Source organism: Suricata suricatta, chromosome 2, assembly GCF_006229205.1.
Source record: "Suricata suricatta isolate VVHF042 chromosome 2, meerkat_22Aug2017_6uvM2_HiC, whole genome shotgun sequence".
Classification (NCBI taxonomy): Eukaryota; Metazoa; Chordata; class Mammalia; order Carnivora; family Herpestidae; genus Suricata; species Suricata suricatta.
The window spans coordinates 98,962,731-98,979,536 of record NC_043701.1 but is presented as its reverse complement, the minus strand read 5'-3'; the positions used below and the strand labels follow the sequence as shown (position 1 = coordinate 98,979,536).

At 43.5% G+C, this 16,806-nt stretch overlaps 1 protein-coding gene across 6 annotated transcripts in view; it reads left to right on the top strand.

The window, feature by feature from the left end:
• OSBPL3 (oxysterol binding protein like 3) overlaps positions 1-16,806 on the top strand; it is a 175,579-nt gene that overhangs the window by 106,830 nt on the left and 51,943 nt on the right. For 4 of the 6 annotated variants that reach the window (XR_003905087.1, XM_029930388.1, XM_029930360.1 and 1 more), the window contains exons 3-10: positions 1,161-1,277; positions 1,458-1,511; positions 2,473-2,586; positions 6,179-6,346; positions 6,920-7,043; positions 8,822-8,925; positions 9,114-9,206; positions 10,241-10,397. Coding sequence is in view for 5 of the 6 variants with exons in the window: in XM_029930388.1 (XP_029786248.1) it covers positions 1,161-1,277; positions 1,458-1,511; positions 2,473-2,586; positions 6,179-6,346; positions 6,920-7,043; positions 8,822-8,925; positions 9,114-9,206; positions 10,241-10,397 (931 nt within the window). In the remaining variant the exon portion in view is untranslated. The remainder of the gene's footprint in view (positions 1-1,160; positions 1,278-1,457; positions 1,512-2,472; positions 2,587-6,178; positions 6,347-6,919; positions 7,044-8,821; positions 8,926-9,113; positions 9,207-10,240; positions 10,398-16,806) is intronic. The other 2 variants (XM_029930393.1, XM_029930381.1) reach the window with 1 other exon arrangement.

The following is a 16,806-nucleotide window of genomic DNA, read 5'->3' as shown; positions in this document are numbered from 1 at the left end:
AAAAAAGAGGTAGTGATGGGGGGGAAATGAGGTGTAATCAAATCATCACATTGTATACTTTCAGCTTATGCATGTTATAGGCCAGTAGTATCTGAGAAAAGCTGGAGGGTTTGGGGAAGGACATGTTTGTCAAAACGTAATCATCCTGTGTTGGAAATGTTTCTCTCTGATCTTCACGTTAGTTACTGATGGTCAAGGTGTATACATTTGTCAGGTTGTATTCTTAAGATTTGTACATTTCATTATGCTAATCCATTAGTAAAATCAAAATCCATTATCTCAGCCCCTAAGGAATTACCAATTTTGGTCTATCTTGGGGGTGATTTTGCAACGATTTGTGCGTTTTTAAGCATTTAAATATAATTTTTTTCAGAACTTTAAGTGTTTTTCTTTTGTATTCCCCTTTAAATCCTTTTTCAGTCAATTAGTTGACACTACCTAGATAGCCAACAACAGAAGATTAATTGTAATAACTGTTTGTACCTCTTCAAAATTAACAGACAGCTCAGTAGAGCAAAAATTGCCCTCCCCTCAAATGTTTTTGAAACAAAATAAGGGTGTGGAGGGCAACATTTCTGGGGAAAAAAGGATGAAAATACTTGTTTCAAAAGCACCTCTTTGATGCTTCAGGATTTCCAATATTTAGATACCTGGAACTCGAAGAGATTAACTTGTAACTGGATCATCATTTCGACCAAATTGTTGTATTTACCAACTTGCATTCAGTCTCCTACATTTCAGCCAGTTCTTAAACCCATTTTCCCATATTCCCACCTGATGTATGTAGCTTTTGGTTAAAATTCAGACTGAGTCTGGTGGCGAATAAACAGCAAATGTGTGATGGCGTCAAAGGGAACAAAAATAGAATATACAGTAAAAAGCTTTACCGTTAGCTGTGTTCAAGCACCAAAAGAGAGAAAAACATTTCCTGCTAGGAGAGAGCTTCTGAAAAAAGAAATCAAATTTGATGCCATTAAATTATAGCATTAAATCCATGAAGTCCAGGACCTGTATGAAAATTAAATTTTAACTTCTTCTCCCCAACAAGCCCAGCCATACTCACCAACTTGGATGGATTTCCCTCTAGGATGAAGTGCCTTGGAACACGGTTATTATTTTTAAAGGTAGCCGTTTAAGCATGAGCTGTTTTATTGGAACAGGACAGCTGGGAAGTGGTAGAAGGGCTGAGAGGAGAGATGAGTTACACCCAGGAGCCACCGGTTCAGAAGGGATTTTTGCTGAAAAAGAGGAAGTGGCCCTTGAAAGGCTGGCACAAGGTAAGACACTGGCCCTTGACGTTGCCTTCATTCGCTCCCACATGGCCCTTGTCAGTACTTAGCGCTGTACCTAGTCGGTTCCTGGGCGCTTGTATTTAATTTGAAGTTGAAAATTGGTACCCAGGGAAGGATTGATGTTTGAATGGAATGTCTTAGTGCATTCTGCTTTCTTCCCTACAGAGATTTTTCTATCTGGACAAAGGAATATTGAAATATGCCAAGAGCCAGACTGATGTAAGTCTTCTTGTTAATCATGAAGGGCTAATTGTCTTCAGCCCATGGGTGAAATTGTACACATTTGGAAATTGCCTTTCTCTGAACTGGAAACCATGGAGGGTAACGGTTTCTTCATATGGACGAGGGGTACCTGCTCCACCCTATCCCAGCCCTGGGTTTTCCATGGGCTCAGTTTACCCACCGAGTGAAGGTGGAGGGCTCCTTTCAACACCTTACTGGGCATCCAGGGGTCTTTTCTGGTCTTAGGTTTGGGCTGACAGGTCCTCTGGGTGGGAAAGATGTTTTGCCAGCGAGATCACAGGAACAAAACATAGAGTGAGTGTCACTCCCACTCTTACAGTGACCAAGGGGCTTTGGTGGAGAAGGCCCTTGATGAAGGTGATGTGAAGTCCCTGTTGTGTTAACACTGGGCAGACAGCTCCCCCAGGGCTGGCATGACTGTTAGTCCTCCCCTCGTGCAGGTCCTTCTCTCATCCAGCACTTCCCTCTTCTTTCTCACCTCCCATAACTCCTAGAGTTCTCGTCTTGTAGGGTTGCTTGTAGAACTTAGCATAATACCTCACCCACAGTGGCCTGACTTAGCTTCCTGCCTTTACTCCTCTTTTTAAATCACTTCCAAATGAATTTAGATACCAGAAACTCATTCTGTGGAAGACAGTATAGTTAATAGGTGAATTAATTGCTGTTGGAGTCAGTCCACAGGGCGGGCTTTCTCGCCTCCTCACTCACTGGCTGTGCAAGCCACTCGTTCCTTAGCCCCTCAAGATGAAAACCCCTCAAGATTATGCCTGTGTAGCACTTAATTCAGTACTGGTTCACGCCAGGTGCTTGGTGAGTCATAGTTACTGTATTTGTATTAGTGGATGTTGAAAGTGAGGCTAGAGGAAAGGAGCATCAGGGATGTTACTACTGTCTTTAACACCATGAACCTCAAGTGGCCCTCTCCATGCCTCTGCAGATAGAGAGAGAGAAGCTTCATGGCTGCATCGATGTTGGGCTCTCGGTGATGTCTGTGAAGAAGTCATCAAAATGCATAGACCTGGATACCGAGGAGCACATCTACCATCTAAAGGTGAGATTGCTTCCCAGATGCTACCTCCTACTGCACAGTTTCTTTGTGGTGCAAAGGGATGTCCATTATGGTACCACTGGTGATGCCTTTTCAGTATTTCAAAAGATCCAACCAGCATGTAGAAGATCTTCACTGCATCCTGATGCATAGGGGCACATATACCCCAATGTTCATAGCGGCACTTTCAACAACAGCCAAATCATGGAAAGAGCCTAAATGTCCATCAACTGATGAATGGATCAAGAAGGTGTGGTATATATATACAATGGAGTATAACATGGCAATGAGAAAGAATGAAATCTGGCCATTTGTAGCAATGTGGATGGAACTCGAGGGTGTCATGGTAAGTGAAATAAGTCAGGCAGAGAAGGACAGATGCCATATGTTTTCACTCATAAGTGGAACAGGAGAAACTGAACAGAGGACCATGGGGGAGGTGGAGGGGGAAAATAGTTAGGGAGAAGGAGGGAGGCAAACCATAAGAGACTCTTGAATACTGAGAACAAACTGAGGGCTGATGGGGGAGGGGGAGAGGGGAAAGTGGGTGATGGGCATGGAGAGGGCACTTGTGGGGAAGAGCACTGGGTGTTACATGGAAACCACCTTGACAGACTATAAAAGGAAAAAAAAGATCTTCACTGTGAAAGTATTTCTAACAGATGGTACCGATCTCAAATGGGACAGTTATTCATTGTGCAGGACTGTCTCTCACACTGCTAACAGTTTAGCATCATTGTCCCCCCATCCCCTAGGCATCCCCCCCACCATACATACCACGATTGTGACAACAATCAATAATAAAAAAATCTTCATGTTTCCAAATAACCTCTCTTTCCCCCAGATTGTACCTACTTTAGCGAAGAACCCTTTACTATAGGTTAACGTACGTTCCCTGAAGTACCATATTTAATATTCAGTCTTACCACTTCAGCTAATTAAAATTCTCATACTACAGTGAATGTGAGGAACTTTTCTCCTAAAGTATGGGCCTCCAAGTAATACCTCTGAAAGCTGTATAACTCTCATCTTCTGCTTTCCCCCCTGCAGCTGGTGTAGATGGTTCTAAACATGATATAAGAGCTTCTGAACCGGATCTGGACCTGGCTCCTTACTAGCTGTTGGCCTTTGGCACATTTTTGAACCCCTGAAAGTCTCCATTTCCTCACCACCCTTCCCCAGAATGGGAATTACTGTAGTGCCTGTGTAGAAGAGGCTGCATGTGGGAACCTTGGCATCGTGCCCAGTCTTCAATAAGCTCAATAGGTTTAGTTTTTGAGTGTAATTATTAGGTAGTACTACCATGTTAGGAATTAAGTGAGAGGATATTAAGACTCGTTTCTTACTTGGGCAAATGCCTTGGGATACTGGGAATTAGAGCTGGGGGCGGGAAAAATGAAAGCATGAGATGAGGAGCTCCACGTCTTAAGATGCCCCATCCTCTCCACACAGCTTATGCCAACATTTGCATAACATACGGCGCTTGATTGATGGCACGGGATGGTCAAATCCATGCTGCTTCCCGCCTAAGCCCCTAGTTCCTTGTGTAAAGGAGGGTTTCTCACCCTTGACACTGCTGACCCAATGGGCTGGAGAATGCTTTGCTTTGGGGCCTTTCCTGTGTATTATAGGATGTTGAGGAGGTGTCTCGGGCCTCGACTCACTAGATATTGGTAACAAGCCCCCCTCAATTATAACAGCCAAAAAATGTCTCCCGTTGCCAAGTGGTCCTTAGTTGAGAATGACTGAAAAAAAAATTGAGAAAGAATATCCCATCCACCCCTTGTTCATTCTCCCCTGGAACAGTTTCAGTTTTTCCACGTACTTCCAGGGACTCTTGGTACTGTTTTTGACATGGTCAGGATATAAGAGGTTCCCATTCATCCACTCGCTCTCGTTAACAGAATAAAACTAATCATTAATTTCTGATGTTTAAAGAACCAGAGGTCCTTATAATAACACTGAATACTGATCTCATGATAAACACAGTTTGATATTTCTCTGTGTTGATTCACGTGAGGTTCTGTTTGTATTTTTTGTTCATTTGTTTGAACATCAGCTGTGAGTGAGCGTGGGTATGTGTGGTCACTGAGGGTCCTCCCTAATAGCCCCAGCGTCTCAGAGTTTTTAAATGGCGCCATCCAGTCCCAGTCTCTTATTTTTATAGCTGAGAAATCTGGGCAGCTGAAAGGTTAACTGGTTGCCCACCCACAGTCCTGTAACTCCCTGTGGGGTTGGAACGGAACCCGGACAGTTACTTAATAAGGTACCTTTATTCTTCTACTTCATTTAACCAATAAGAAATGAGTCAAGATGAATACTTTGGGCTCTGACTTTTAAGGGCCTAAAAGAGCAGATCAGTGCAAAGGATGACAGAAGCTTCCTGTAACATTCCTGCTATAACCACATCTGGAAATGAAATACATTTTGAGAACATAATTTAGGGGAGACAAATAGAATTAAGTCTGTTTGTATTGCTTTTTCCTATAAGTGATCTGTTCAGCAGCACCTGGAGGGGTTTTAAGGCTTATGTGTCCTTCTAATGAACACAGCAAACCTAGGAGCTGACCTGACGTTTCCTAACCGAGTGCTGGCTGCTGACGTTTATTTCCACATCCTGGCTCTCCGCAGTAGCATTAGTAAAGATTTTAACAGATTGACCTGGATTTTTCTTCTTTGAAGTTAACCTACCAATCATCCTTTTGGGTGATAAAATTTTAAGTTGCCCCTTCCTGAGCCTCTGTTCTCATATATAGATATTTATGGGTTTTTCATTTTGAAAATATTAATATACCCTTATACAAACAAACCACTAGTTCTTAAGAAATATCTACCACGTAGGTGCTTATTATAGCCTTTTTAGTACTTTTATGAAATACTTTATAATAAAAGTTGCTAACTATAAACATTATTCTTCATGGAAAGTAAACTTTGATGGATACTCATTTATGCAGAAATGGCTAAATGTTTGTGTAGGTGTCTTTGAAAAATCTTGGAAATCACCAATAATACTTTTCCAGATTTTTTTTTTCTATTTCCAAGGACAGAAGAAACGTGTTTTAAAATAACCTTCGCATTCCTGAGCAATGTATTCTTTGTCAGAGAAGATTAACAAGGTTAAATATTTTAAAAAGAATTTAACAAGGTTAAATATTTTAAAAGGAATTTACAACTTCCAGTTCAGAGAAGATCGATCTGAAAAGTCTGAATTATAAAAGAGTTTAAAAAAAAACGGGGTGCTAATGTCTTCAGTAAGAATATGAGGAGTGGGGCCAACTGAACTTGGAAATGTTTTAAGAGACAGATAAATATGAATTCCAGTTTATTTGTTTAATACAAGTGGTAATGTCTTGCTTTCTTAATAGTAGCATAATAATTGGACCCTTTTATTGAAAGCCTCAATGAAGGTTTTGAACATTTTGATTCTTCATTTCCTCCTCAAACTTGCTTCCATAGACCACATAAACTAAGTCAATAAACTGATATTTCTACATTTCTGCCAACATGAAAAGAGAGGGTGTCTTGATCTGATGAATAATTGCTCCTTTCTGTGACTGATGCTCTTGTTCCCTTCTCTGAATTTCATATCATTTAGGTGAAGTCAGAAGAAATCTTTGATGAGTGGGTATCTAAACTCCGCCACCACCGAATGTATCGTCAGAATGAAATCGCCATGTTTCCGCATGAGGTTAATCACTATTTCCAAGGATCCATGGTCACAGACTCCTCGTCTGGTGTCTTAGAGTCCATTTCAAGTAGGAAGGTAATAATTTGCAAGTAATGAATTTAAAAGAAGGGGGTGACTGTGTGAGGGGGTGTCTCAAATGGGGGGCTCTGACTAAAGGAGGAAAGGCTTGTGGGGAGGAATCTGTTTGCCCAGTTGGTCAGACTCAGGGCCCGAGGGGTCTCTGTTGTCACGGGGACAGTCACTAAAGAATAGCACGTGTGGAGAAATTTAATAGCCTTGATTCCTCCAGCTTTTCCTTGACCATTTTGACTTTGGTTTTCTTATCTGGCTGTAAAGTGCAGTAAATGTGTTCATAGCCATACAGGATTACAACATTTCCCAACATTTCTATCATCTTTTTGTCATGATTATCATCTGACAGCAGAAGAAATTAAGGACCACAGTCCAAGGTGTGAGACAATGGTTTGGCCAGGCTGAGGTGACAGCCAGAGGTTAGGGTCTCTAGTGGAGTACTTTGTGGAAGTTTCTTTCCCATTGCAGGCAGATGGTTTCCATTAGCGACTAGCTCTCTTTGTTGTCCTGTACCCTAAAGTGTTCCCGCTGGGTTCTGTTTTCATTTATAATGTGCTTTTGTCATCTGTGCAACAGCGGAGCAGTATATCAAAGCAGAATTCGATTCAGACTGGAAGCAATTTATCATTTTCTTGTGGTGGTGAGAGCCGAGTTCCATTATGGTTACAGTCTTCGGAGGACATGGAGAAATGCTCAAAAGGTAAAGTGGCTTGAAACCTCCGCTTCTTTCCGTCGTGGCTTGTAGACTGAACTCGGTGAGTGTTCACACCTCGGATGAGTCTTCCTCTCAGAGGTTGCTCATAAAGTTGGCAGTGGTGATGAATTTGACATCCTAACCTGGGTGTGCGTGCACACAGGTTGCTTTTCATATTCTTTAAGCACTCAGGTCTGATTTCCGTGTGGACCTACTAGATCACAGTCTCCAAGGGTGCGGTCTGCACAGCTCTCTGTTTAAGTGCCAAAAATGACTCTGGTGAACTCCCAAGATTGGGAGTCACTTCTAAAGGTGAGTGGGTAAACCAGATGGAGATCCCCACAAAACAGGAGTTGTCTACCTTGGCTGCACTCTAGAATCACCAAGAGAGCTTTTTTTCTTTAAGGTTATGTATTTATTTTGAGAGAGACTTGGGGCAGGGGGTGGGTGTGCAGAGATGGAGGGAGAGAGAGAGAATCTCAAGCAGGCTCTGCTCTGTCAGTGCCCCAAGGGAGCTTTTCAAATGCAAGAATACCCACTGTTCACAAGAATCTCTTTAAATTGTCCTGGAGTGTGGTCCTGGTATCAGTGATTTTCTCAAGTTTTCCAAATGACTCTGATAAAGAGGCAGGATTAGAACTCTCCCATAAGGAAGCCCAGTGGTCTCATTCCTAATTAGCTAAGAACCTCCCAGGGAACTAAAAGAAAACAAAACACGTCACCAGTGGGATTGGGGAATGTTCTGATGTAATTATCTGAGATGGAACTTGCACATAGATAATTTTAGAAACTTCCCCAGTTGATTTTAAAGCAGAGCCATGGTTGAATGAGAGCCATTAGGAGAGAAATATGCCAGGTGGTGGCCTTGAAAATTGCATTTTCTCCTGTTGAATGGGGATACTGTCACACCTGGAGCCATATAAGTTTTGCCCTCAGTCCAGAGCTTTTCAGACTGACGTTTTGGCACAGTGAGTCCTTGAAGTGCCCTCTGGAGGGGCAGCATTGGCCTGGCCTGCAGATTCCCAGGCTCAACCCAGATAGACGGCATCAGAAACGGGGCAGCGGGGTGGGGGGTGGGGGGGATCTCAGTGATCTGTGGTTTAACAAGTTCTCCAGTTGATTCTGATGACGCCAAACTTTGAAAGCCACTCTCTTAAGGCATTTGGACCTTGATTTCTCAATGGAAACAGCCACCGTCTCCCAGTGAGCAGCAAATTAAGGACTATCTTCAGAGTTAGTGACCGAGGAACTGGTCTGAGAACTTAGGTTAGGTCCACTCAGGTCAAGGTCTCCCGTGGGGCCCTGACCCACAGTTATCCTTGGAGACCAATGCAGCCTTCCTTTTGTTTCATTCACGGAGCCTGTCTGAAGTCCTTATTGCAGATGATGCAGTATTCGAAATGATAAGGATAATGATGATAGCTCACTTATTTAGTGCTTACTGTGTGCAAGTACTTTAGAAGCATGCTGCATATGTCAACCATTCAACGTATGAAAGCAAGTGTATAATTATCTCCGTTTCCCAGATGAGGAAACTGAAGCACAGAGAAGTTATGGAATTCGCCCAAGATTCACAGTTCATTAGGCGTTCAGACGGAGGCAGCCTGGTTCTCCAAATCTGTGCCCTTAACTGTGACAGTGTAAAAAAAAGGAAATAAAATTTCCTGTCCATACAGATGTAAATCAAACAGTAGAGGTGAATTCAAAAAGTAGCTGGCATTAGGGTGGTGAAACCTAGATGCCAAGATACGAGCTACGACGCTTCCTCTTGCTTTTCTCCCCAGACCTGGCACACTGTCATGCCTGCCTGGTGGAAATGAGCCAGCTCCTACAAAGTATGGACGTCCTGCATCGGACCTATTCGGCGCCAGCCATCAACGCCATCCAGGTCAGCACATCCCTCCTCTGTTTGCTTTCTCGTGTTTTCCTGCCTTCCGCTGTCCTCCCCAGCCTCGCACTAACCGTAGGACATTATCTGGCCGGTCGTTTCAGCCACATTCAACGGGATGGAGGTGGTGACTTTGCCTTGCAGTTTTCCCTTACTTTCTGTGCTCTCTTTCCTGTTTTGAAACAAAGGGTGGAGCTTTTGAAAGTCCTAAAAAGGAAAAAAGATCACACAGGCGGTGGCGGTCCAGAGCTATTGGCAAAGATGCTAAAGGAACACTGCAGGTAACTACGGCTTCCCTGCTCTCCACGCCGCGTGCTGGGGGCTCCTTGGACTCTAATAGGAGAATAGACAAGTGGACTTTCTATAGTTGTTCTCATAAATACCCTGTGCGGGGGGAAATTCAGTCACTCAGGCTTTCTGGATACTAGAATAAGCACGTGGTAGAATTGGGTAAGGGGAAATGGCATGAGGTTGGAGGGGCTGCAGCCATTTCTAGGACTTTGGTTTCCCCTTTGTAACGCTTGGCCTGCCTGCCCTCTTCCTTGCTTGTGTGTGTGCTCGTTTGGCTGCGGGCCTGTGGACAGCTCATCCGTATGAGCCCGCTGGCTGGAGGGTCTGGAAATGGGACATTGTGCAGACCCTCTTTTGCCTCTTGTCCCTAACCTCCCAACCCCCCATCAGAGTTTCACTGTGTGACGCTAGCCACCTACTTTCCCAGTGCACAGCCAAGCCAGAGGCTAAGACTTGTAGCACAGCCATTGCATATTCGATTGGGACATTGTTAGGGTCAAATAAATCAGGAGCTTGATGGGTAAGTCACCTGCCATACTCTGGTACACTCTTCAGTTCAAACACCCGAGGGGTCGTGACTTAAGAACTTTTGAGGAGTGATTCGTGTACAAGTGTGGGAGAAGTTACTTCTGTAGAAGCACAAGATGCAAATTAAAGAAACATTTTTAAACCTATATGCTATTAACAACATAGATACTGGGTGCTTATTGCCAGGAGGAAGGAATTGAGTACAAATGAGAAAGAGCCTGGCAGCTTCAGCTGTCATTTTCAACCTAGAACTTTAATGTATTTATCGTCTCCAAAAGGACATGTGATTTCTCGCCCATTTTTATTTTGCAAGAAGCCAGAGCCAGTTGCTGGAGAGAGTGCTTTCCTTGGTTTTCATTTATTTTTCTTTTATCGCTCAAGCGAAAGATGTACCCATAGAATGTTCTTCTCCTACCACTTTCTAATCTTAGAAACAAGTCAGTATTCTAATCCATTTGCATCTGAGAAGAAATGTCTCCCTTTGGTGTCCCTTTAGGTCCCTAAACCTTTTCATGGCCCAGTAAGACTACATTCCTCCAACCCTAATTTGTCAACATTAGATTTTGGAGAAGAGAAAAATTATTCTGATGGCTCCGAAACCTCATCAGAGTTTTCTAAAATGCAGGAAGAACTGTATCATATTGCTCATAAAGGTAAATGAGTTTTCTTTTCTTCCTAATGTGCTTGATGAAAATGTTAGATGCATGTCTGGATGTGGGATGTCCTTGGAGAGGCGACTGTGGTTGGTTCATTTTCTGCTCTATTAGGATTTGGGGCAATTTAGTTTTTATTTTATTTCCCTGGTATTAGAGAATGTATTGACAAGTTTCTTTTTAAGCCTGAAGGGGAGATAGCGAGAGCATCAGGTGTTCTTTAAAAGCTGAGCAGTTCCCGTGCTGATGGGGGCTATAAATTGGTGCTTTTCCAGAGAGCAGTAAGACATTGCATTTCCAGTTGCCTATCCAGCAGTTCCACTCTGAGGAATTCATTTGTAGGTATTAATTTAAAATTCATCCAAAAAAACAAAACAAAAAATAACAAAAACAAAAAAGGGGCGCCTGGGTGGCTCAGTCAGTTAAGTGTCCAGCTTCAGCTCAGGTCAGATCTCACATTCGTGGGTTCGAGTCCCGCATCAGGCTCTGTGCCTGGAGCCTGCTTCCGGTTCTGTAACTCCTTCTCTCTCTGCCCCTCCCCTCTCATGCTCTGTCTCTGTATAAAAAATAAATAAATAAATAAAATTCATCCAAATAGAGATACCCATTGTAGCATTGCTTATCATATCAAAGATTAGAAATAGATGTTCAACATCATTAGCCAATGGGAAATGCAAATTGAAGGCGGGACGAGATATTGCCGTACACCGATTACAGCTCCCGAACAGCACAGTACCAAATGCTGATGAGAACTGGAGAACTAGATCGCTCCTGTATTGCTGGAGACAGTGAGAGATAGGGCAGCCACTCTGGACAATGGTTTGGCAGCGTTATGTAAAACTAAACACACACTTAGCATATAACTCAACATTCACAGTCCTGGGCATTTACCCCAGAGCAGTGGAAACCTAAGTCCACACAGAACCCTACACGCAGATGTTCTGGTGGGTTTATTTGTATTCGCCAAAGATTGGAGCAACCCGAATGTCCTTTGACAGGTGCATGATTAGACAAACTGTGGGACGTCCACACAGTGGGCTCCAGCTCAACAATACAAACAAACGGATACTGATCTGCACACTTGGACGGATCTCAAGGACATTATGATGGGTGAAAATAGCCAGCTTCAAAACGTTATGTAGTGTAGGCTTCCGCTTATTAATACTTTTGAAGGGATAAAACGGTAGAGCTGGAGAAGAGATTAGCCAGGGCTTAGGGCAAGGGAGGAGGGAAAGGGGGAAAGAAGGGGTGTGACTGTGAAGGGGTAACAGGAGGGAACTCGGTGGAAATGGGAAACTCCGTATCCTAATTGTGGCGGTGGTTCCAGGAAACCACACATGAGAGAAAATTGCCTTGACCTATATTTACAGACATGAGAGCGTGTAAAACTGGCGATGGCCGAGTGACAGCCATAGATGATGCCCATGTCAGTGCCCCGGGTTGGGATATTGTAGCCGTTGTGTAAGAGGTTACCCTGTGGGAACTGGATACAGGGTACCCCCAACTTCCCTGTGCTACTTTTGCAACTCCCTATAAACCTATAATGATTTCAACATAGAAGGGTTTTTTTTTTTAAATTAGAAATAACCTAAATGCCCAACAATAGGGAAATTGCATTTTTTTAACGTACTATAATTATACGGTAGAAGGCTGACTCAAAAACCACAATAATCAACATAGCAACCTTGTATCGACTACATAGCTATTAGCCAGGTATTTGTTCAGCACTTTACATGCACCATTTCATTTAATTCTAGCAGCAGCCAGTGGAGCAGACGTTATTGCAATCTTTGTTGCACAGATAAGAAAGCTGAGCCTTCAGGAAGCTGAAGAGCTTCCTGCGGAAGATAGTGGTGGCCAACCCTGCCTGGCCCAAAGTTCGTGCCCCTCACTGGTGTCTCCCTGCCCTTAGGGACGGGGTGGCCAAGGCTCCTTTCCTAGACACAGGAAGATGTTCACAACATATCATTGGGTAAAAATACCATCTCAAAACAGTACAGGTACGATCCTGTTTTTTCAGAAAAACAAAACTTTATAAATCTGGCATATATAGGCATACTAAAACGTCTGGAAGGATCTACACCAGCATTTTAGTGATGGAGGCTAAAGTTACAAATACTTACTACCTTCTTACTGTTCATCTTTTTTTAAAGTTTATTTATTTATTTTGAGAGAGAGAGAGAGCGCGCGCGTATGTGTGTGAGAGCTGGGGCGGGACAGAGGCAGAGGGAGAGAGAAAATCCCAAGCAGACTCCGCGCCGTCAGTGCCCTGACGTGCGGCTCAAACCCGCGAACTGGATAATCATGACCTGAGCCAGGCAGGACTGACTGAGCCACCCAGACACCCTACTGCTTACACTTTTAAAAAACTGGTGTATTATTTTTTAATGTTTATTTATTTATATTGAGAGAGAGCATGAGCAGGGGTGGGGGAAGGTCAGAGAGAGAGAATCCCAAGCCGACTCCACACTGTCAGCACAGAGCCCAACATGGAGCTCAGTCTCCTGAACCATGAGGTCATGACCTGAGCCAGAATCAACCGTCAGACCGCTTTACTGACTGAGCCTGCCAGGCACCCTGTATATTATTTTTTAAAGGAGAAAATGGGTTCAAAAGTTTTAAATGGGGGGGGGGGGCACGCTTGAAGTGAGAGAAAAGACGGGACCAGCCCTGCTGCCTTCTCCCAGCCCCGTGGTTTTCTCCCATGACAGGATTGATTCTTTCAGCTCTTTTCCCCCCCTACCCCACTGGTTATGAAGACACTATTTCATGTCCTTCAAAACCCCCCACCTCAAACTCTTGTCCTAGTTGCCATTAGAACTCTGTCAGTGTCCGCAGTGCTGTTGTACAGCCCGTCTGTAAAATGGGAAGAATTTCTTGCCTCTGCCCTTCAAAGCTCTTCCACAGACTCTTGCGGGTCCTCTGGTCTTAGAGGGTCGATTGTAACTACGTCATCGCATTGCAGGCTCTGTGGGAGGAAATTCCTGTGAGACAGCACTACTTTCTAATAACCCAAACTGTCTTTTTACCACCGAGAAGAAAACGCCTCCCACGGAAGGGGAATCCTGAAGGTTGTACACTGAAGAAGCTGCTTGCGCAGCAGAACAGAGAGCGGTTGCCGTATTGAGTCTATGCGCTGATGCCGCCCTCCTGCAGGGGCTCGGCCTGGTGGATCGCCCTTCACGGGCTTCAGCCGGCTGTTCTGTCTTTCAGGCTTTGTTCAAAACAGCTGGCTGCAGAGCTGCCGCGTACCGAGCCCGGTCCAGGTGTGTGGTCCCCGAAAGGGCCAGGCGCTCGTATTCAACGGCAGCCCGAGCCCCCTGGGCGTGCAGACTTGAGTTCCACAGGGAGCCTAGCAGGCTGAGCTTCTCTGCTGTAGCTCTACATACCCTTGCACACACTGGAAAGATCTCGGGGGGTCCCTTTCACACAGGCTGGGGCTCAGAGGCCTCATGGAACAGAGAGACCTCTCAGGTTTGCCCTCAGTCCGTGACCTGGCGTGCTCTCCCGCCTCAGTACCTTCAAGCTCGAGGCATCTTGGCCTTTCTTCCTGTGTGAGCCTCATTTTGTCACTGACAGTTTTTATTGCAGTTTCCTGACTGTAAGACTGCTCTTTTGACTGTGATTCAGAGCAGGTAAACTGAACACAAGAATTCCACTGATGTAACATAGTCTGTGTAACCTACTTTGTCTTTACTTGGTTAAATGCATCTGAAGTCTGTTTCATAGAAGATTAGATCAAAGGGTAGACAGCCAACATGTACCTGTCATAGTTGAAAACGTCTTTCTTATATATTATAAACTAAATTAGATTTTAATGGCATATCATTGAAATAGTTTTCACTGGTTCATGTGTCTGGCCTTGTGCACATATTGACACACATATAAGCAAATAGGGAACAAAATGTACTTAAAACTTAAACTAAATTCATTAAGGAATTTATACTGCATATATTAACTTTTAACATTTCCCTAAATATATTTCATGGAACACTTTACCCACAAAATGCTTTTAAAAGCAAAAGAATTCTATGATTAAAAATGTTTGGAAAACACTGCTGACTATGGTCCTCTTTGAATTTACACAAGAATAGTAATATTAAAGGCACTGAGAAGTCCTGCAGCAAAGAAGTCTGTTAGCTTTAAGTCAGTGATTTTACCCCCACTTCCCCAGTAGCTATTGACCCCCAGGAACTAAAGTTCTTCAGAAACATCATGCAGGGAACGCTGTGAGTAGTAAACCTTTTTGGAGTTAATCCTCTGTACTGAGTCAGAAGACAGGCATTCATTCGAGGCCAGTCTGTTATGACCAATTGTGGAATTTTGATCTCACCAGTTCACTTCTCTGGGTCTCGGTTGCCTCATCCATTAAATGTCCTTCAGCAGTTCTCCTGACTTTTGGGTCCCAGATTCTGCAACTCTTTTCTATGATTGATTATTTTGTCCTGAATAGAAAGAATTTTTGCTGCTGCTTATTGTTACAAGAAGGTTTTATGAGACGGGGTTCTGTTAGTAGCCAAAACAGAAACGACTGGATATGGTGACCAGTGATAGGACGGGAAAGGACGGGATGGGCTAGGAGCAGGGTCCGGGTACGGAAGTGGGCATTTCTGTTCTACTTTGGGAGAACAAGGTTAGGTTTAATGATACTTCTGCAGCCTCCTGAAGGCATTTTCAGTGAAGGAAATCCTCATTTACAAATGAAAAGGTTAAAAGTAGAACAAAATTAAACTGTATTCCATTATTTGGTATTCTTTTGTTCCTGATTCTTTCGCTGTGCTGAGTTTTTAATTGTGGAAGGATCATCTTCTGAACTGTTTTGAGTTTATGGGAGCATTGGATAAAAAGCCAAGCATGTCACAGGGACAGAGATTAAAAGCCAGATGATATACAGAACTTAAGGAAAAGCCAGATCATTTATTAAACAATTTAGAATTCAGCATAAAAATCTGCTGATCAATTGTATTTATGTAAATTATCAGAAACGAAGTAGGATCCTTTAGTCAAATTACTTACTATATCTAAACAAAAGGACCATTTTGATAGAATATCAGTCAGATATCCTGGGAAGTTTGAAAATTAGAGGAAGCAGATTTCAAAAGATCAAGCCACCCCAGATATTTTAGATGTTGTCATTTTAAAGAAAAGTCATACAAATGTGCTTTTCATTAAAAAGGGAATGAAAAATTGGGTTGGCTGCTATCTGATAGCCTGTTTTCTCAAAGTACTTTTGAGATATGGGCATTATCCACACATACAGACGTGGAAACAGGATTTGTCCAAAATCTAAATGGCAGTAAAGAGGTAGGGGTAGGATGCCCGTTCACATTTGCCTTATTACAAAATGTCTTTCCTTCGTACCACCCTGTGTCCATAGAAGTGGTGTCCGTGGTGCTCCTAACTGTCCCCAAGGCCGTATTCTTTTGTGACGCCGAGAAACTACTGGAGAAGAAGCGCATTAAACAGTAGAGATCAGGTAGACTAGACTCCGGGCGTCCTTCAGTACCACTGTTCACCATCCAGCCGTGCTAAGTGTCCTCTCACCCTCTAACTCAATAAAAGAATACCATTGACGCCTGTAGAAACAGGAAAGGTCACTAAGAGTCAGTAGTCGGAGGCTTATGGTGTTCCATTCCATCAAAACTCAACCTGCATCCCACTCTCTTAGTGCAGGGAGAGGGTCTGAGGAACGGCTAAGGACAGTCAGGGAAAGATGGGTCAGCAGAGATGCCGGAATTACCTTTCGATATTTGAACACGGCCTCAATGAAGAGGTATTCTGTTTGCCAATGAGGAGACCCTCAGGGAAATTTCAACTTGGCATCACGAGGACTTCCTTCCCCACAACAGAGTCTAGGAGCAGAACACACTGCTTTAGGAGACAGCCAGTGCTCTAGGAAATGTGGTCCAAAAACCCCTGGCAAGAAAGTGTGGAGACTGAGAGGAATTGGCCATTTTACATGGCGCGTGGCCTTTGTCATCTTTGGGGTCCTCTGTAGCTCTGAGCATTAAAGACTTTCTCTGTGGTTTTGTTTGTTGTCAGATATGCATAAATGTGATGTATTTATTTAGGTCTTTCTATCTTTTTAAGTTTTTTATTTTTTTCTAGCATCATGTTAGAAATTAGTAAGAAAGCATCCTGTCACAGAGAATATTCCTCACCTCTGGGATCCCGTGTCTTTTATGATTAATATAAATATCGTCTCCCGTGAGTAGCCTCTAACCGTCGCTCTGTGTGTGCTGGATCTTTGGGCCACTGTGAATGACCCTTTTAATGTCCTCTGAGTGGATGTAACCAGTCATTTAAGAAATTCAGTGCGTGGCGCTCCGGTCTTCCAAGCTCCTTGGTCAGGTGGTGCAGAACGCCCTCCACACCTTAAATTTCAATATAGTGACTCTGAGTTTCTTTC